The 22,426-nt window shown below is 36.4% G+C and overlaps 1 protein-coding gene across 1 annotated transcript in view; it reads left to right on the top strand.

Annotated features, from left to right (window-relative positions):
* Positions 1-22,426, top strand: part of LOC149539953 (carotenoid 9,10(9',10')-cleavage dioxygenase-like) — a 60,917-nt gene that overhangs the window by 17,545 nt on the left and 20,946 nt on the right. The window contains exon 3 of the mRNA XM_089801168.1: positions 15,358-15,372. Coding sequence (XP_089657294.1) covers positions 15,358-15,372 — 15 coding nt within the window. The remainder of the gene's footprint in view (positions 1-15,357; positions 15,373-22,426) is intronic.

Raw genomic sequence — 22,426 nt, 5'->3', positions numbered from 1 at the left:
CAATACCTGTTAGGGCAATTGATGAATTGGGGTCCATGGCAATGAAGGATAGTCCTCCATACCACTATATTCTGAATGAAAAAAACCATCCTTGATAAATAGGTAGAAAAAATGTCATCCAACCTAGCGAAGAGTATGATCATTAAAAGCACGAGTATTGGGCAGAGAGCATTAATGCGAAAGACACAACAAAATATAGCAATAAATGGAGTTAACCACCAATTGATACACAAGATAAATGTCGCCTTGGGAAAGTAAAAGGCTTAAAGTAAATAAATATTAAAATAAACTAGTCAAGAGATTAATGATTAAAATAGCAATATAATTAAGGTGTACACTAGTGTTGATAAAAAATGTTTTCATTTCTATCACCAGCCCCTTTCTTTGGCCAGTTTATCCGCCACGCCATTCCCTTTGCGGTAGATGTGGTTAATGGTGGAGTGCTTGATGCTTGAGGCCAAGTCAAGGGCCCTAGACAAGAGAGAGTTTAACCTCCAGTTAGGGGTGGAGTTATTTCTAAAAGCATTGACCACAATAGCAGAATCCCCCTCTCTTGCAACCTGATTAAGATTAATTTTTTGGTAGAGCCATAGCCCTTCAATTAGTGCTCTGAATTTTGCTTCATTATTGGTAGCCCTGCCAATGGGTTTCATACATTTGGTCAGTATATTACCTTTATGATTGGAAATAAAGCAACCAATCCCAACCGTCCAAGGGTTGCCACAAGAGGCCCCATCAAAATTTAGTTTGACCTAGTTTTCTACGGGGGGGTCCATTTACATTGAGCTCTACTTAATTTGCTAACCTTACCCCCTTGATCCAGAAAGACTGGAAGTTTTAAACCTGGCCATGAAAATCTCATTAATGAGTCCCAGATTTACATCGGTTTGGAAGTTTCGTTGGTCCTTGAGATTTTACAATTAATTGTTTCAATAATAATAGATTCAATTTTAAGAGTGAGTTGCTCCCAACTCATACTAGAATTTCTGAATATCCTTCTATCACGTTCCTTCCATAGTTCCCAAATAATGATGGATGGAGCAATAAACCAGAGACTATAAAAAATGTTGCCAGAGTACAACTTTGGCCAAGAAAACATCAAATTCAAGACTAGATTAGGTAGGGCTATCTTATAGTGCAATTTCCTACAGATCCAATACCATGTATTGGAAGCATTTGGGCACAAGAGGAAAAACTGGTCCATATTTTCCCCTGTAGAATAACAAAGAGAGCAGCATGTAGGTCCTATGAATCCAAATTTCCTAATTCTATCAGCTGTCAAGATATGATTTTGAAGAGCAAGCCAAAAGAAGGCTCCTGCTTTGGGAAGACATAAAGCATCCCAACACAGAGAGTAGGGCAGCTCTACCTTTGGGTGCAACTTAAGAGAAGAGAGGTAGGAATAGCCATCCTTGGTATTATATTTCTTGATTTAGATCCATCCCAAATGAGAATATCATCTTGGCTTGAGAAAGAGAAATTTCTCAGCCCCAATATGTACTTGAGTGCAACCTCCTCATCCTTAGGCAACTGATAGATGGAAAGAGATTTCCATTTCCAGCCCCATGGGGATCCCTTATCCAAGTTCACATAGTTAATAAGGTAGGGACCCAGACTGGCTTCAAGAATAGATCTCGAGGTTTGAAAATTGTAAAGTTTACATAAAATTGGGAAGCCTTCCCAAGAGTTGTGTCCAAAATCTTACCTGATCACCTTTTCCAATTTTCCAAGTCACTTTGTTAGCGATGATTGCCTTGCATTAGAGAAGGAAGTTCCAAAAATTGGACCCTCTTGGGGGGTTTTTGGTTCTAAGAACACTAAGGGGGCCATTAGGGTTCAAATATTTGTTCAAGAGAATCCTCACCCATCTTAAATTGGGGTACTGCAACATTTTCCATATTAATTTGGCCCCCAAGGTCATAGCCTAATCCTTTAAATTTTTTATACCCAAGCCCCCTTCCTGTCTAGGCCTACATACCTTATCCCAAGCTAGAAGAGCATATTTCTTCTTATCTTTAGAGCCCTGCCAAAGGTAATCACTCAGAATCTTGTTGAGGCGATCTCTCTGAAAGGCTGGTAGCTCTAGGATCGATGGTAAATGGGAATGCTAGAGAGAGCAGATTTAAGCACAGTGATTCTCCCTGCAAGCAATAAGCATTTACCTTTCCATGTTTGTATCTTGGATCTCATCTTACAGACTAGGGCTTCCTAGCTATGAGTACTTTTCTATCCTAGTTCTAGAAGAACTCCTAAGTATTTATAGGGGAAGGTCACCCGTCTGATGCTCAAAATCTTCATGATCCCCTATTCCTGGGCAGGGCAAGTATTAAAGAAAAAAATCTCTGATTTTGTCATATTGATATCTTGACCCAAAGCCTTCGAGTAAGATTGGAGGATTACTTTAAGAGTATTGGCTTCTTTGAAGGATGCCTCCCCATACAACATGGTGTCATCAACGAATTGTTGATGAGTCGTTTGCCTCCAAATTTTGTGAAATGCAAATTTTATGAAGGGATGATTAAGCTTGAAGCTATTCACCATTCTGCCCAAAGCTTTAGACATGATAATGAAAATAAAAGGTGAGCCTTCAGAGTTCCATTGACCAAGACCGAAAATTTGGGAGTTGAAATGCATTCAAAAATTAGATTCATCCATTGCTTGGAAAAGCCAAAGGCAGAGAGGCATCTGCAAAGGAATCGCCAATCTACTTTATCATAAGCTTTGCTTATGTCCAATTGAATCATCATGCTAGGTATATTATTCTTAGGAAATGTATGAGTAGCTTCCTGAGCTATTATCATACCATCATAGATAGATCTACCTGGAACAAATCCTGATTGAGCTTCATTAATTAAGGTGGGGAGGAGACCAGTTAGGTGATTAGCCAAAGTTTTAGACAATAACTTATAAAGGGTATTGCAAAGTGAAATAGGCCTAAAATCCTTAAAGCTCTCCGGGGTAGCTTTTTTAGGAATCAAGGCCAAGAATGTATGATTGACTTCTTTCAAGAGGCCACCAAAGGCTCTAAAACTATCTAAGGCATCGATAATTTCATCCCCCATAAAATGCCAACATTTCTGAAAAAAGCTAGCCAGAAAGTCATCAGGACTTGGAGATTTATCTGGGGCCATTTGGAAGAGGGCTTTTGTTAACTCCTTAGAGAAACTGTGAAGAAGAATGTTGTTTTGCTCCTTAGAAATGATTTTAGGTATGTGACTTAGAAGTAAATTCTAATGTTGGAGAGAGGACCCTTCTAGATTATTTAACATGTCCTTAAAGTAATTTACAACTTCTTGTGCAATTTCTGTTGGTTGTTCATAGGATTTATTAAAGTCGTTAGTAATTTTAGAGATTTTGTTAAAAGCTCTTTTTTGCTTGGTGCTGTTATGAAAGAACTTTGTGTTCTTGTCCTCTGCCTTGAGCCAAATTTCCCTAGATTTTTGTTTCAAATATATTTCTTGTTTGGCTAGAATATCTTCTAATTGAAGACTAAGATCTTTTTATTTGGTATAAACATCAACGTCCATTCCTTTGGACATCACCTCCGAGTTGATTAGGGCTAAGCTTACCTCTATTGACCTTTTTGAGTCAAAGATGTTGCCAAACTTCTTATTCCATATGATGAGGTTGAGTTTAATGAACTTGAGTTTTTGGACTATCTTATAGAGTCTTGACCCCTCTATTTTGGCATTAATTTACCGATGTTCTAAGGTTGGAAGCAATGTTGCATCCTTAAACCACATTAGTTCAAACTTGAAAAGATTACGGGTAGGAGAGCATTCTGACTCAGTTGATAAGAGGACCAAATAATGATCCGACCCTAAGAAGGGGAGAGTTTATGAAATCATGGATGCGACTGCTTCAGGTATATTTCCCGACAACAAGAATCTATCTAATTTCTCTATTATCTAACTGAAGCCAAGTCTTCTTTTGTTCCAAGTAAAAGCAGTGTCCTTGGATTTTACTTCGAGAAGAGTAGCTTGGAATAACTAGTTATTGAAATCCTTTAATGCTTGAGAGAGATTTGAAAGGCCCCCTATTTTTTTAGATAGAGAGGAGATGACGTTGAAGTCTCCCCCAAGAATGCAGGGGAAAGCTGACTGGCTCATAGCTATGTCCAGTTCCTTCCAAAGGTTCCTTTTGTCAACTATTGGGATTGGCCCATAAATGTTAAATAAAGAGATTTGCATATTATGAAATTTGACAAGGATCCACATCCAATGCCTTTCAATTTTAACTAGATCCAGGTCAATATGCCAAGGGTTCCAAATTATAGCTAGACCCCCTAAGGCTCCTATAGTCGGGCTCCCAAATTTTTTTCTAGGGCCTAATTTCATTCCAAAGGAACTAAGCTCATCCTGATTCAATTTAGTTTCTTGGATCATTAGAATGTCAAGTTTGTAGTTAGAGATGCAAAACTTAACTAAGCATTGCTTGTTAGGGGCATTTAGGCCCCTAACATTCTTCGTAATGACCTTCATTTGGCCATGGGAAGGACCTTCCCCTTCCCTACATCAAAAAGGGTAGTTAATTTAGTTTGACCATTAGCCTCCACATCCCAAGACCTCAATTCATTCAATGATTTTCTTCCTCTCTTTTTTGAGAGCTTATAAAAATTAGGAGAAGACCTTGGTTCCTGGAATTGTTCCAGTCCCCTTAGGTTATCCTCTTGTTCCATCCTTAAGAGATCATTCTTGAGATCTTCATGTGTATAGCTTTCGCCTCCTAAAGCTAGGAGTTTATTAATAATTTTTTCTTTTTTCATAGTTAAGCCTTCAAGGACTGCCTCCTCAATACACATATTAATAAGTTGTTCAGTGAGTTGTCACAAACATCATCCTTTTCATGCTCACTCAACCTAGAGGAAAAGGAAGTTTTGCTACCTTGGGATGGAGCTTCCTCCTCCATAAAACCCAGAGGAGATATGACAACAAACCTTAATCTCATAGGATGGGAGATGAGAGGGTCTTCAGGAGAAACTTCCAAATTGTCATTATAGTTAATTTCCTGAAGACTCATATCCTTAGCCATGTCCTCCTTTAGTAGCTTAGGGCTATTCGCTACCATATCTCCTACAGGGGAAGTTGATCCATCCAGAATAGTAAAGCCTCCTTGCCCTAGATTAAGGGAAATGCAGAGAGACGCATTGTGATCACTAATCTGAAGAGAGGTTGGAAAGATCGAAAGAAGAGGACGAGATGCCATGTCCTTAACAGGCTCCATTTGGGATTGTTTATCAGTAGAGGTTTCCAAAGGAGATGGATACCCCATCTTATGCCAGCACTGCTCAGAGAAGTTAATTGTTTCTACATCTGAGATCGGGATTTCTGTCGATGGGAGCCATAGAAAACTTCCATCCATAGACCCCTGAAAGATTACTGGGATAAGGTAATATATGGATTGATTAGTTATAATTCGGGTGGGCTACAAAGTGGTTTCGCCTATCTTTACATCAACTAAGATTTTGATGTCTGATGAAGAGGCAAAATCACCTAGACACCCCCGAAATCCACCCAGCGAATCTCCAATTTGTTTCAGGATTTTCACATTAAGGAGTTCCATAGGAAATTTTTTAAAGGATACCCATTTGGGAATCATTAGATTGTTAATAGTTTCTGGATTGAAATTAGGGTTCCATTCCATGAATTTAACATATTGACCCAGAAGGAAAAAGGGTTTTTCAACTAGTAATTTGTCTTTTAATTCTAATGAATTACAATCTAGAAGCAATGTATTATTAAGAAGGTTAGTGATACTTACCTGATGCCTCAAGATCGAAGCCATGCTTTCAAGGAAGTATGATGGGTTGGGGTTAGAGCCACATCATTTCGCAAAGATGCCCTGTGAATTACAAGTTTCCCATAATTCCTCTGAGTGCGGGTTGCTAATGATGATGGTTTGATACTCCTCCCTAGGGTTCTCCAGAGGAGGGTTTTGATTAGCTAGCTTATGAGTGATTTTCTCTCTGGTGTCATTAGGGTTGTTTCTTTTTTCCTTCTATTGGGGGGTTGAGAGATTATTGCTCCCAGAGCCTGATCCAAGAGGGACCGCATTAGCCCCTGTAGCCACTGACGGAATTTGGGTGGGTATCACCCAAAGTTTTCCATTCCTAGGAACACTGGTATTTGATACCTCAACATGATTGTGGAGAGGAAGGTTTTCACCCATCCGCCTATGTTTGAACTATCTTTGATCTTGCCATTGTGATGATCTTCATTTGGACATAGCTATGGTCCCAACCCTAAACCCACACATTGAAGCTAAGTGGATTGATCTCAAAGTAGAGGATGAAAATTGATGGCCAACATGTGTCCTTTCAACATCCTTTTTAACCATTCCTAGGTAGGAGCATTGAATTCGTCCCGAGGAGCCGAACGGGATTGAGGGAAAAAGCAGTTAGATCACTGCCTTGTCGATTTGCATTTGATTGCATTTTTGCATGCTGTCAATATAATATAATATTATCCATAATAATAATGGTAAATTTATAATTAACTATTAGTTAATCAACGTTAATAATCAATGTACAAATAATATTATTAATTCATGTAATTTTAATAATATTAATCCACCAATCAATAATACTAATATCTATCAACATTCATGATATTATTAACATTAATAAAGTGAATTAAATCAAATCCATCAAGCCGTCGAGCACCCATGTTGGCATTACCACGCAGTAAGTCTTTATGGGTTGCAACCAATGACGAAGAACTTGTATTCCACTTGTAGGGAATTAATGAATTATTAGAACTAACGATGTAGGGGTAGTATTTGGGACATTTGCAGATGGAGTTTGGAAGGCTCCAAGAAGCCATAGAACAATGATTCATTGATGGGACTGACATACCAACCACAAAAAAGAAAAAATAAATCGTGCATTACTACAAACACTATAGAATATAAATTCAGTAGTATACAATCTAAATTCCAAGAAGGCATAGAACAATGAATCATTGATGAAACTGACATACCAACCACAAAAAAGTAGAAATAAATCATGCATTACTACAAACACTATAGATTATAAATTCAGCAGTATACAATCCCTTAAAGGTAGAGCACAAATTTTATTATAAATATATTAATTCTTATCAAGATACAAATCCATTATTGTAGTTGATGATATCAATTTGGAAGAGTGATTATAAATAGAGTTTTACTCTTCACAAGGAAGAGATCAGGAAGGAATGAATCTTATAGAAGAGTTGCAATAAAAGATGAGAATAGATATATACAAAACCTATTACTATTTGACTTATAGAAGAGGAGTTGTAATGCTATCGAGGAGGGGGTTGTATAAATTCCAAGCAATGGATCTTTGTCCCAAGATAGGGTGAGTATCAGTGACCCTAAGCACTTTATAGGCATTGACTCCAAAAAGGCTTAAGGGCTTGGATCTGTTAGCTTTGGGGGAATCCATTGCAAGTTGGTGTCTAGGAAACTTGGATAACATCTACTCCTTCCGCCTTTAACCTGAATTAGTAATAAGATTGGATATGAGTGTTAAAGATAACTAAAATTTAATAAGATGAATAGCTAATCCTAGTAGGAAACATTACAATACAAACTCTAATCGAGAAATATAAGATAAATTAAGGCCCCAACAAGGGACATTACAATCAAATAATTGATTTGGTGTGACCAAGAGGGGGGAAAACCCATGCAAACAACCTGGTTGAAGAGATCAGCCAAGTAGGACCCCAAAACTGTGATGTCGTGTATGAAGAACTCAACTTGAAAATCTTCCTCATCAACAACCCTACTAGAATGCATGATTATGACCACCTCCTTGATGGTGGTGTAGGATAAGAGGTGACAATCAGAGGGGGTGTAACCTAGAAAGGTTTCTGGTCAGGAATGTCTGGGGAAGAGGATATGCCAAATGAGCTTGAGAAAACAATGGAGGGAGACAAGAAGGTAACACTTGCACTGGGAAATGTGGAGGTGCTTCTTATTGTGTATGAGTTGGTGGTGGAAGTACTGAAGGGAGGTGTAAGAAGGGTGATGGGACATGAAGGTCGATCAAAGGATCCAATGAGACGCCTTACAGTCCCCATCGTACCATTTGTTCATAGAGAGTAAGTCACTAAAAGATACACTTGACAATAAGGCCTAATGAGGCACTTAAGTACAAAACAAAGTTAAAGAGAAAACCCATTGAGGAAAAAAATGCTTCTTGGAAATGAGAATTGTATAACAAGAGGAGGACTATGGATCCCTCAAGGACAACTTCTTTCTGTTGAGTTTTATAGGATCGTTTTTCTGCAAATGTAATAATACTACCTTTTATTTTTTGTGTGTTCCAATGCAGATTTGAATGTCATATAAATATGAGAAGAGGAGACATGTCTATATGGTAAATTATAAGTTAATCATCATTAGACAATATATATCTATATATATATATATATATATATATATATATATATATATATATATATATATATATCTATATATATATATATATATATATATATATATATATATATATATAGGAGAGTGTCTAATTGATGATTAACCAATGACCATAGAAGGATTATCTCTAGGTCCATTCAATCCAACTGAAGCTACAACATTAACACTCCCTCTTAGCTAGGGAGGATTGTTATAGAACACATTATGCTCTCAAGCATAGAGAGATATCATCTCAATATGATATTCTTGGAATGGCATTTTTTTAAGGATATCAACATATATTCATTAACTTAGACGTTATCTTTCTATACCATCCGAAGTATGATTCAACAAGAAATATCAATCACACTTATATTCTCTTGGTATGTGCACTGACATCATGTTCATGATGCCTACCAAAAGAATATGTTATTTCCTAGAAGGATATGAGTTATCTGATTTTTGATACACTTCGGGACAACAATTGAATGTAGTCTATAAGACAAGTAATCAAAATGTCATGTTCTTCATCATGACAAGTATCATGATCTCCGACACTCCAAGACAGCAACTTAATGTAGTCTATCATGATACTTTTGTTATCAAGATATTTGACACTCCAGGACAACAATTTAATGTAGTCAATCATCATAATAGGTCAAACCATTGTTAAGATCATCACCTTACAATATCGACCTCACAAATACATCAATGAAAGATCATCACCTTTCGTGACATAATCCACACATGCAAAATAGTAATTCTCATGATATCCACCACAAACCATGTCAAAGGGTGGAAAGAAGATTTTCACCTCAAACTTCTCTCTTAAGGAATTTCAGCTAGAACTTTTCATGGAGAAGAACTCATGAACAAGGAATTGTACTTCGAAATTCTCCCTCTAAGCAAAGATCCTAGGAAGTCAGACCTCTTTGTTCAAGGATGCATGTTACAACTTGTTAGACTCCCTTTGAATTTGATATCAATCTTTTGACTTTCTGGTGACAAGTCGTCACTTCCTCATGACGTACACAGGGGTAGGCCCATCAAAATTATACAATCATACACGTATTTTTAGACTCCCTCTAAATATCAATCTTCTGAGCTCCTCGTATAAGGTTGTCTCTGATGAAGTTTCATACTCCTTCTTGATATGAAAGGATACTCATAATCTCAATCATAAAAAATATTCACTTCATGAGCCTCACTTTATCCAGCTAGATCATTAGATGACTAATGAATTCTAAATCAAAGCTTCTTTTGAAACTACTGTCATAAGATTGAGTTTGCACAATATTTGGTAGGATGTATAAGGTACCAACCTTCTTTTCCTGCAAGAACATCCCTACACATAAAGGAAAAGATCAAGGAAAATAACTCTAATAGTATGAATATAATTAAGAGAGAGAATATAGTAATAGATAAATGTAATACTCAAAGCTAATGAGTACTTATCTGTGCATCCTTGATACAAGTTGCTTTAATGAAGGTCCATATCCATCAAGTAAGAAAATGCCTTTACATAAGCATATGCCAAAAAATGGGAATAGAACACTGGTTTATTCCCCCCTCAATGTAAAATTCCCACTTATGCATTACTGAGAGCTTTCTTGGCATCCTTGAGACATAATATGCGAGTGACAAATGTCTGGTAAGATTAAGCATATATTTTGGATGACAAACTTACCACTTCCATCAAGAGTTTGAACTGTCATAATTTTCCTTATAGTGTTCACGTATTAGAGAACTTGTGCCAGATAGAGAGATCGACGACTAGCAAAATGATGCATGCAACTTGGTCATAGCAAAAGAAACACAGAATATGCTCCTTAATTATTATCACATTTTCACAATGAAAATTTATCTCTCCAAGATGTTCAAAACATCTAAAATGCCCCAGGGTTGTGAATATTTACTTTAAATGCTCAAACTTAGTCTTGGGAGAGCAGTCTTTTCTAGCCATATACAATATAAATTCATCAACATGTGTAATTCTAGTGGCCACCCATGTTGATAGTTTACATCACCGACCAATATAATAAATCTGTAGTTCCATTTATATGTTCCAAGGAAACCCCACAATTCAGCAGAACGACATTCCACAATTCAAGTCAAATAGTGATCATGAATCAATGCATGATCGAAGGGAACATATCTAATAATATACATGTCTATGACATCTTGTTCATCAATATACTGCAACATTGACAACTTGACCTATTTGCCTACGTATCACATCCAGCCTCTGGGATATCATAACAATGATGTCCTTTGAAAAAATTGAGTCACCACGTTATACACTTCTTATATCTGCCACCATATATTAACAGTTTGGATTAATGGCTTTGTAATATAATGTCTTTGCGGTCAAATACGAGAATGCTACATTTTGACTGCGCTTCTATTTTCCTTGAATTTCATTCTTTTTATTGGTATTGTCATCTTTCTACAATTTATGTCTTCCGACTTCAACACTATCATAGATCCATTAACACATGTTGACTTGGATTATCACTTGTCAATTTTGAGTTTGTTCCTTCTTATGTCTTTGGCATGCTGGGACCACTGTTTTCAATCTGCAATCTGTATTTCTCTTCAACGCTATCCAATTGTCGCAATTACATACCACCGGTGTATTATTATTCTCTTCAACTTTACCATGTTGATATTGTTCCTTTCCACCAATCATGAGGAATTTCATGGAATAAAACCTACTTCTATCTTTAATTGTATACGGAGTCTATATCAGCACTTGCTCCTTTAGAAAATATTCGATGTCAATATCTTTGTATATTGATGAACAATCACAGCCTTTATAAAATGAGGATGTCTCATGAAAACTTCTGTATATTGCACCAATAGTAAGTTTCTTTTGTAAAGTTTCTGCAAATTCTGTACTAAATAAGTCAGACTTGTATAATATCCTTGATTGCTGAAAATGAACTTCTTAATATTCTGAAGTATGGAGGAGTTGTCAACTTTTATTCTGAACTGAATGTTATTTATCTTTGCAATAAATTCGAATTGGTATTATTGCTTGAGGGAGCCGACTTGTAATTATTATGTGTCCTCAAACTACAATAACACCCTCCTTTAATATCATGACCAAAGGGCATGTCCCTCAAAGGGACATGATCCTCTCTAAGTCGGCTCAAACTCCTCTCCCAGAAATCGGTGACTAGCAAAGATGTTTAACAATAAACAATAACTAACACAATGTGTTAAGTTGGTGTTAATATTAATTTATCTCAGAAATCACCACCCATCACAAGAGGTGTAAGTTATATATTTAATGCCTTAAATGATACTTGAAAGGAAGAAGCCTAGGTGCAGTCTGCACTCTCAGACTAGTAGATTATCACTGTTATAAACTTAACATCTTTCTCTAGTGCCAAGCACCATATTTTATGTCTTGCATGAGTAGTGAATTTGGTCATACAAACATAATGATAAGCCGAATCGATGTAACTCATCGCCTCTACAATTGATTCTCTGACGTATAGTATCTCGTTGAGTCTGTTATGTTGAGATAATTTTTAACCACTGTAATGTCCCTTAGCTGAACATATGGGATTTTGCGATTGATATCTTCAATTTTTTTGTAACAGACTTCTTCTACTGAATCTTTGTACTTTAGAGTTTGGATGATAACAATATGTTATTTGTACATATCAACTTCCTTACATAGTTATAATACCAAAATATTAAAAAAAATGAACCTTTCAATTTTTGCAAATATTCTCGCAGTTGCAAGCGCTTTCCTTCTCTTCTCAAATTTGTCTATATACTTCTTTCAAAATCTATTGTAAATCCTTCTTCTATATATATTTGGACCATTTCATCCACATTACTTCCACAGTTGTAGAATCTTTATATATTCACAATATTTTTCTTCTCTTTAACATAGAACTTCTTATACCATCCTCTTTCCTCTTTATATTTGTATGTCACTTATATGCTCTATTACAGTTCTAAGTTATCCTGCATAAGCGTCTGATAACCTCCGTCTTGGTACAAACTGGGCACATTCAACTACGTTGAAATGGACTTCATGTATTTCTGAATCAAATCATTTTATTTGTCACTGTTCAGTATCGTTGTACAGCCAATTCTCCAATTGGTTTATTAGATGCTGTGTTTGATAAGTATCCTTGTTGCTTTGCTAGAACTCTTATATTCAGTTCTCTTAATTGATTATCTGAATCCACTTTAATGTTGTCATATCTATATTTGGTTCTCTGTTCGCTGCCTCTAATCTCTTCCTTCTGATCCACCTAAGATAATATTTTCTGCGATGATCTGTTCGTGTCCTTCTTTACGAACTTATACAAATGTTGGGTGTCTTAGATTAGAAATCTGGTTCCACGTTGAAGTTCGAGAATGCCCACTATCAATATATTTTCAAGAGTCTTATAATAAATATTGTCTGGTTATCCTGTTTGATATATTCTTCTTTACTTGTCTTGTATGGTTGCTGGGTTGGCTGAGTCTATGTGGATTTGGTTGATTGGGAGTAACTGTTTTGAACAGGTTCTAAATGCATATAGAAATGCTGATTGGTATATCCTTGTGCAGAGTTCTGCCTCAGATCTCGCCATCGCTCTTCAGATAGAACTACCTTATTTATTTTTGATATCAAGTGTTCGATAAATGAATCAATCGCTATTGTATATTTACAATGTGCAAAATCCAAGCTGCTATTGTTTCTTCTATCCTTTATTCCTTTCTTACACTTGCAGTTTGGCTCTGATACCATGTTGAGTTTTATAGGATCATTTTTCTGCAAATGTAATAACACTACCTTTTTTTTTTCTGTGTGTTCCAAATGCAGATTTGAATGTCATATAAATATGAGAAGAGGAGACAGGTCTCTTGAAGAGACATGTCTCTATATGGTAAATTATAAGTTAATCATCATTAGTCAATATATTAACAATAACATATATATAAACATAATTTTATATATATATATATAGAGAGAGAGAGAGAGAGAGAGAGAGAGAGAGATTGCCTAATTGATGATTAACCATTAGAAGGATTATCTCTATGTCCATTCAATCCGACTGAAGCTACAACATTAACACTTTCAACCCAAGAAACTGATATAACACAAGATAGTGAGGCAATGCTAAAGGTTTAGTGAAGATGTCTGGAACTTAATCCTCAATACTCAAATACTGTAGGGTTTATCTATGAGATCATCCTAGTGCATGTAATGGTGAATCCATCTGTTACCATCACCATGAAACCATCCACATTCTTTGTTCTAAAGTCTCCTATGTGTTGCAACTCCCTCATCAATGAAATTATGAGTAGCACCTATGTCAATCAAAGCTATGGTCTTAACTATTCATTATTTATTATTTAAGATTTGGAGACTAAGAATGCATCAGTTGCAGAAGACTGGTAACTTATGAGATCCTTGAGAGTTACTGTTTTTCTATTTACAAATTCTTGGAAGAACTATTTTGACATTTTTATGTAGACATTCTTGGATATGTTTATTACAGAGGGTGGCAAGAATGCATCAGTTGCAGAAGACTGGTATCTTATGAGATCCTTGAGAGTTACTGTTTTTCTATTTACATATTCTTGGAAGAACTATTTTGACGTTTTTATGTAGACATTCTTGGATATGTTTATTACAGAGGGTGGTTCCTCTAGGCCATAGGCACTTAAGGAAGTTCTAGGCCCACTGGGTATATTTTATCATTTTAGCCATCTCAACTATCAGTGGAATAAAGAATCTTTTGGCTTCTTCAAGCACTAACAAAGGTATTAGATGACCATTCAGGAATATGTTTATTACATAGGGTGTTTCCTCTAGGCCATAGGCACTTAAGGAAGTTCTAGGCCCACTAGGTATATTTTATCATTTTTAGTCATCTCAGTTATCAGTGAATAAAGTAATCTTTTGGCTTCTTCCAGCATTGACGCAGATATTAGATGACCATGCAGGAAATGTACCTTCCATGCGATGTTTTTGAGATTGATTTAGATTGCTCTTCACAGTCTACTACATAGGTGACTGCTGCCCCTTCTACTTGGTCCAGATTTTTGATAGCCAGTGCCACCCCTTCTATGATGCCCTGCATGATATCATTGACCATTGATATTAGGAACACACCTAGTGGTTTATTATCTTAATCTTATCAACACCTCTCATCCTTGGTCATTATTTGGATGACATTATTTGTTGTTCAAATTGCTTATTACACAATTATTGACATCTCTAGATTTTCTTTCTGCTGCTAATGAAGAGTCATTTTTTTCCTTCACCTACTGCCATTATAGCTGCTCCGAGGATGCTGCGTCATTTCACTACATTTTAGCTCATGGACAGTGTTTCTTTGTAGCTTTTTCCATATGTTCCTATGATAGATAGGCTCCTTATGAGGGGAAGATGCTTTGAGCACTTCATTCTTTTCCTATTTCTGGGTGTATTTTTAAGTCAAATTAAGCCATACTAGTCATATAATTGGCATATTTTGTTTCTTTCATTTTCACCATTGTAAAAATGGAAAAAGAAAAAACTTCAAACTGCTTTATTTGTGGTTAGATTTCTATTTGTCTCAAATTACTAATCAATGCTTTTAGAATTCTGATGCTCTAGATGCTACCTGATTACATCTATAACAAGAATGAAATCACTTATTGAAGAACATTTATTAGATCTTCTTAGCAGACTGCAGTATAGTAGTTTAATTGTTTGGCCATATAGGATCACTGTTTATAAGTTGCAAACAATTGGGGTATAATTAGACGATTGTTACTGGTACATAATCCTTTTAATCTTAACACATACTTATTCATAGTTAATGCAGGCGTAAATGAGCAGAGGTCCTGTAAGCTTTCTGTTTCCTTGTAATTCTAATGTAGCAATTTATTTATGATTTGTGTAATAGGTGTGATAGATAACTGATGGAAATTTCCAACGCCCTGTCTTATTTTATGCAGGTTTGATGGAGATGGGTCTGTTTTCGATCTCTTTCCTCAACAGACAAACTTAAATTTGTTTGCTTCTCTACATCCAGAAAGTTGCTTGCTTAATGCATATTATAGTTTTGGCATTTTTTACTGTTCATTATAGTTCTAAACAATTCAAACAAATGGTTATCATACTTATTTTAAAAATAAATTTTGAATTAAGTAGTCTACAAGTCATATATGCCTAGAAAGAACAATCAAACTAATGTAAATTATAACTGAAGGTCCAAGCTTTAAATTGAATACTTTCACGAAATAAAAATCTTAGTTAATAAGTTTAGCCTCCCAAAGAGCAGCTGTCTATTCATGATTCCATGTAGAAACATAAACTACTTACACAATATTGATACAAGTTTCAGCTTTGAAAGAGCAGCTGTCTGTCCATAGAAAATCATAAGCTACTTATACAACGAAAAAAGAGTTGGAAGAATATCATGTAAGTCATTAAATAGAATTGTCACTTGGGCCATCATCGTTATCACCACCATCATTATCAAGTAATCCCTTTGTATTATCACTGTACTGTATTTCAATCCCATGCATGAAGTAAGTATAAAATAACCTGCACTTGGTCAACAATAGTCCCAACATACTCTTTCTGTCAATTTCTGTATCCAGGAAGGATCGAGGCCTAAATGACCTATGGTAGATATTGGTGATCTGATTTGTGGACCCCAAATCTGTTAAGGCTGGATCTCATCCCAAGTGCCAAGGGTGTCAAATCTGGTGGAGTGTCATGGAACCTATGTTCAGGTTGGGCAATTTAGGACCAATTATTGAGGTGGGTGAGACCTCCTCCAGTTTTAGTTTTGCAAGACCAAGAAAGTTTTCCCTGAAATGCTGAACTGATTGATAATAATGTAATTGGATATTTTCCTTGTTACAAATTATATCATTTATGCAATGTGTCCCAAAACTGGTGTCACATTATACCAATGTGCTAGTTTGACAGTCAAGGCTGCATACCTTTTACAGTAGAAAAACCTACTAGGCATGAGCTTTAATGAAATGGATATATTGAGGTATACTTCTTATGCTATAAGGTTGGGAAAACTACCAAAATCATAACTTAAAGTGATCTTAATGAATTGTTTTGGTGTCGGCGTGATGCAAAGTGGAGTTAACAGAAGACCGGTGCCAATTCCAGCAGGGCAACAAAGTCATGAGCTCAAGCTCATTCAAACATGCAATTTACTGAAATCTTAGAGGGAAACCTAATGGAAAATTCCACTGAAGACTATGTATAAGCAAACTATCTTCAATACCCACATTCAATTAAATAAGGATAAATGAATCTGCAGAATACTAGGAGAGTCTACTTAGTAATCCATACAAAAACTCACATGTTTCTTTTATTGTTTGTGAATAGAAACTATGCAAAAGCCTTGCAAGGTTTTTATAGTCGTCTAACTAGCCAATCAATCACAGACAAATCCATAAACACAGTGTTAATGAAGACTTTCAAACAAGGTTGATTCTACTCTTTGAGTTTCTCTCTTCTTGAAAGTACAATATGTCAATTACACATTTGGGGTGAGCCTAGTTTGTAAAATTACAAAACATTTGTCTTTTTCTTCACTAGAACAAAAGCCCTGGCTATATGACTACTTTTCTTTCTTTGTTCTTCTCTAGATTATTTTTTCCGTCCTTGTAAATTGAAAAAGGATGTCATATATCACCTGTATGTCATCAAAAATGGGAAACACGTAGACTTTACACACGTTGTGAAAATCTGCGATCTCACTTGTTGTAGGAGAATCATACCTTATTGTTAGGATGATAAATGTTGCCTGTTAGAAGAGCCTCCTATACATTCACCATACCCTTGATGGTGTGTTAAATTTTGTGCAATGATGATGAAATCACTTGAAAAAGAGCTGAAACAGTGGCCTAGAGATGATCTGTAAATCTTTGGGTCATGCAATAATAAAGGTGGCATGGATGAGCATCGATTTTCCTTTCAACTCCATCCCAACCACATAAAGGACAATTTTCTTGGAGCCTTCAAATTGAATCTAGTAGTTGCAGGGTCAAATCAAACTATCAATGAAGCTCTAAGTTGTTTAAGAGGATAGGTGGGACCTGTGGTGAGAAATGTCACAATTCTGGATACATTGGTGGATTTGGGAACTTCCTGCTTGCTGAAATGAAGACTTGAGGGATTTTGGAGTGCATTCAGACCTTTGTGGGTGAACAGAATACAGACATCAGCACCAATCAATATAATTAAATGAAACTCAGATGCAATCGATGAATAATGCAAATGCGGAAGTTCTAAACCATCCAAATAGCCCTAATAATTGTTAGACCTAATTTATTGCCAACCACTATAGTTTTCAGCATTTAAGGTTTGGTTCTTCACAAATGGCCATTCACATCAATGCATTTAAAAAAATATATCACACCTCCAAGAGTCTACCTTCGACAAAATATGACTGAAATATTTCTCCAAATAATAGTATCTCCAATGTTGTCAGACGTTGAATATAATTTTGGCCTACTAAAGTTATCAGCTTGCATAATCGCCGAACATTGGAAGCATGGGGACAATATAACATCTCACACCTTAATTCCTTGCCCCATGCAGAAAAATCTAATAAAGGACCACGTGTAAGATATCCCCACTATTGCCTTTGATTTTGTGGAAAATTTATCTGCTCCAAATACATTAAATATGAGTCAACCTTTATATCTTAACATCTTCAAAATAGCAAACAAAAGCTTTACATCTAAACTGGATTTTCTGGATGACTTTCTATCCAAGATGTGGGAAAAAACTAGCAAACTAAAAGCTTTTAACATTTGACAAGTGCACTTCAAATGACCATTGGAAATCTCTAAAAAGCTTTAAAATCATGCGAAATGTTTAATTGGATTGAATCATGTGAGGAAAATGATCTAAATCAGACATATACTTTTGAGGTTTCCAAGAGTATGCTTTTAAGTTTTAACAATACACTCTTCATGAGGCATCCAAGAGTAATGTGTATTGTTATTTGGTCAAGTGGAATTTTATGGCTCAAACAATTCTTTTATTGAGAGTGTCTGATTACTAGCCAACTTGATGTGTATGATTTTGTGTGTAAAAACACGTGTATTTTTGAAAGATCCCTGATGGATCTCTTCTGCTGATCTGTTGTAGATTTATATTTTTAAATTTGTTTTCCTTGTTTATTAAAATTTTCTTACAGAGCTAGATAGAAGTTGCAGAAGGGTTTGATTGTTTTGTATTTTTGATGATTTTCAATAAGTAATAACAGAAGTACAATAACATGAACAAGTTCTGATAATGTATTCCAAATATATTTAAAATAAAGTTGCTTCAAGCAGATTTTCCTAAATATACGCCTAATAAGTAACCGGATGAAGATTTATAATCATATACAGATGAATACAACCAAGGACAAAGCCAACCTGAAGGCGCGAATGAGAAATATGAGCCCAGAAAAAAGTACACCCAGATTCCAGCTCTCCAAGTGCTACACATGGGAAAGAATATGGCTGCTAGGTGCGGCCGTATAGTTGCAAAGTGTCCACACATGGATAAAATGCCCAAACCCCAACTAAAAACTCTGACTCAATATTGCGTTCCCTTGAAGAAACAATGCACAATCTCCAAGATGCTTCTGATTGCTAAGAATCCAAACCACTATTTTGGGGGCTACGTCCCAAATAGGCAAAGCAAGTGGATTTGGCGTCCCAAGTGCTGAAAGCTTAATCAGAGCCCAAAACCCAAATCCAAAATGTAATATGTCAATAATGCCTTAGAACTTTGTCTTTACCTTCTTATAACCCACCATACTTAGCTCAAACCCTAAAAGTGTCTCCATGTGGCGTTGGGTTATAAAATAATATATTTCTCATTTTTTAAGTGGTCAAGTATCCTGAAATTGACATTTTTCCCAATAGAAAGAAATCCATTCACCGAAATGCTCTGAGTCAAAAGAGAAATATTTAGAAAAGTTCAAGACCTTTCCAACGAGCGCGAGCTATTACACCAAGGGATATTCATCCAGATGAGGCCAAAAAACACCTTACTACTCCAAAATGGCTATAACTTAGCCTTACTTAAATTATTAAAATGCTAACTTAGGAGAATATTTAAATATATTAAAATATTTTCCAAATAGCGAACTGATAGCCAAAACACCTTTACAAGGTGAAACTGAACTCGTCACCACCTGTGACTGATGTTGGATAATCTAAAATAACTGACAGTCTCATCCCTCAAAAATAGGGGTACTCCTAAAAAATAGGAATGTCTCCGAATCTCCCGAAACTGAAACCAAAGAATGATCTCGTAGAGACTCAAGAATGTAACCTATCTCCACCTCTTAAAATGTAGGAAACTTCTACAATTAAGGAGTTGCTCTCAACTGCTCTCCTACTGTCTAAAACTCTAGATCCGAACACTGTGTACCCTGACTAAGTCCCTAAACACCACTGCCAACCTACGAGACTCTAATGATAGGCCAACTCTGCTCTGATGTCCACTCTAGAAAGAGGACATGAAAATCCTCCCTTCCCGGAGATTGCTTGTCCACAAGCAATGAACAAACTCCTGTTGCGCCACTCTAATATACACTCCTGGGTTTGTGAAATAAAACAACACATCAAGGATTGCCCAATCAAATGCATTGCATAGGATAATACTAGGATCCCTCATTGGATGAGAGTGTTCCCGCAACCAAGGTGGTAACATATTGGAATCCCTATGAGACAAGGCGTCAAACAAAACAACACCCAAATTCCAACACCATCTGAACCAACACCCATCCATCAGGTATAAACAGGGATAATTGGAAACCTCTATCATGCCATATCTCTCCGCAACCACTGTGATACCACCACGAAAGTAATAATTGTCCAAAGCATCATGTCTGCTAATACCCACATCATCCTGTAACCATGATCTCGGATGAAGTCTTTGTGATATAGATGTGATAGCCCATGTCGGAAATTGCTTGACATAATGCTAGATCGTTTTCTGGTCCCACCAACCAGTCTCCCAAACTACTGAGTTAGGTGCCTAAAATCAATAACTCTATCCTGTGAAGATGGGAGCGCACTATCGCAACACGGATAGTATAAGTCCTACTTCAATATACCCATAGCCTTATGAAGAGCATGGAAATCTGCCATGGAAAATCCTCCACTATCCTGCTCATCAGTCATAAGAGCACTCCAATTGAGTGTCGATAACATCTGTCGAGTGACATCAAAGTGCTCAACCACTATGTCTACCCTCCTATCATCAACCCTAAGTTGTCTAATTAAGTGATGAGGAGTCTGAAAATGATAGTTCTCGGGCATGTGTACTACCTCTGAATCTACGCTATGGTAGGATACTGTGTCAGAGTCATGTACATCGGTGTAAGGAGTATCCAGTATGCATTCACTAATGCATGTATCCTCATTTATACTACTACAACTTTGTACCTCTGAGACCACCTCCTCTATCAATGATGAAACTGCTATCACCACACTATGCTCACTCTCATCAGCTCCCCATGTGTCTGCACAGACAACCGAATCACGATCTTGGGATTCAATGTCACTATGAGTACACACTACTCTGATTTCTAGGGTATGGTCTAACAAATCAGACTCATCATGACATGAAGTCTCATCACCCAATGCCTCTGAAATACCTATGTCCGGATTACTCTCTTGTGCAAACTCACCAAAATAATCCTGACCCTCTGTATTACTTGTTCCATCAAAATCAGCACTGGCCTCTTCTTCCGTTGGAAGAAATAAAGATCTAATGGATGATTCCCTTTGTTTGCTTGCATCATCTATCTGATTATGGTATTCTTTGACTCTTTGGAGACGTTGTCTTGCTTGGGCAGCAAGTATCTTTGCTTGCATAACTCTATCTAACCAATATTTATTCAACCTTTGACAATGTTTTATATCATCTACCCCAAAGTACACAAAATCAGACTTATGATGACTTGTACCATTTCCATCATCACGTCCTATGCTTGCACCATGTGTACCCTCAAATATAGAATACAAATCATAGTTCTCTTCTTGACCAAAGGATTCCACATCTTGAAGTAACGAAGTTGCGTCACTGCTGTTATGAACTTCAGAATTATTATGATGTGTTCTAGTTATATTTTTGACCCCTTTAAGTGTATTATCATAGAAAGCCTCATGGCCACCACTTGCATATGGGCCTTCATGACTATTCCCAAGTGAAAGAGTTACCGTATTACAAGGAGGGTGTAAGCTATCGCTGCCCCAAATCAGAGTTGTGGGAGCCTCCTCCATGCTTCCATTCCAATCATCAAACAACACCCATCTTGATTCTTCACATGCTTAGATAGAAGTGGCACAAAGAAGTCTTCAACTTGGCTTCTATGAGATTCAAAATCAGACTGCCTGCATACTGAAGTTGTCATCCCATTCTTAAGTTGAATACCATCATCAACATCATTACCTCCATTTGAAATAAATGTTACCTCATGATTTGAACTGCTGTTACAAATTTCAGAATAGGCCTCACACCTTGGTGTCACATTTCCAACATCTCTAATAGTTTGTCCCCTGATTGTAATCTCTTCCAATTTGTGACCAATGGCTTCTTTATTATCATTTAATATTTCTTTCTCTTTTTGCTGCTGAAAGGAGCTTGTAGATACCCAATTATCATCTGCTTCAGGTACACCCATAAATTCTGTAAAGGAAAGGAGGTTGCGTATCTCCTTAGGAGGAGAACAATACTGATAGTAGCTGCTCATAACTGCAACATTGAATGTCTTGGCAAGAGGCATCTTACTTGTGCTTGTTAACGAAGATGAAACTTTAGAGCACCCATTTTTATTTCTAGCCATGGTATTGGCCTGTAACTAAATTGATTTCTTTTCCAACAGGCTGGCAGGTTCTAGGCTCTGATATCACTGAAAGACCCCTGATGGATCTCTTCTGCTAATCTGTTGTAAATTTATATTTTTAAATTTGTTTTCCCTATTTATTAAATTTTTTTTGCAGAGCTAGACAGAAGTTGCAAAAGGGTTTGATTGTTTTGTAT

The sequence above is a fragment of the Cupressus sempervirens genome, chromosome 9, assembly GCF_028749045.1.
Source record: "Cupressus sempervirens isolate cs-2001-9-10 chromosome 9, ASM2874904v1, whole genome shotgun sequence".
In the NCBI taxonomy this organism is placed as follows: Eukaryota; Viridiplantae; Streptophyta; class Pinopsida; order Cupressales; family Cupressaceae; genus Cupressus; species Cupressus sempervirens.
This window is presented reverse-complemented; position numbering and strand designations above follow the sequence as displayed.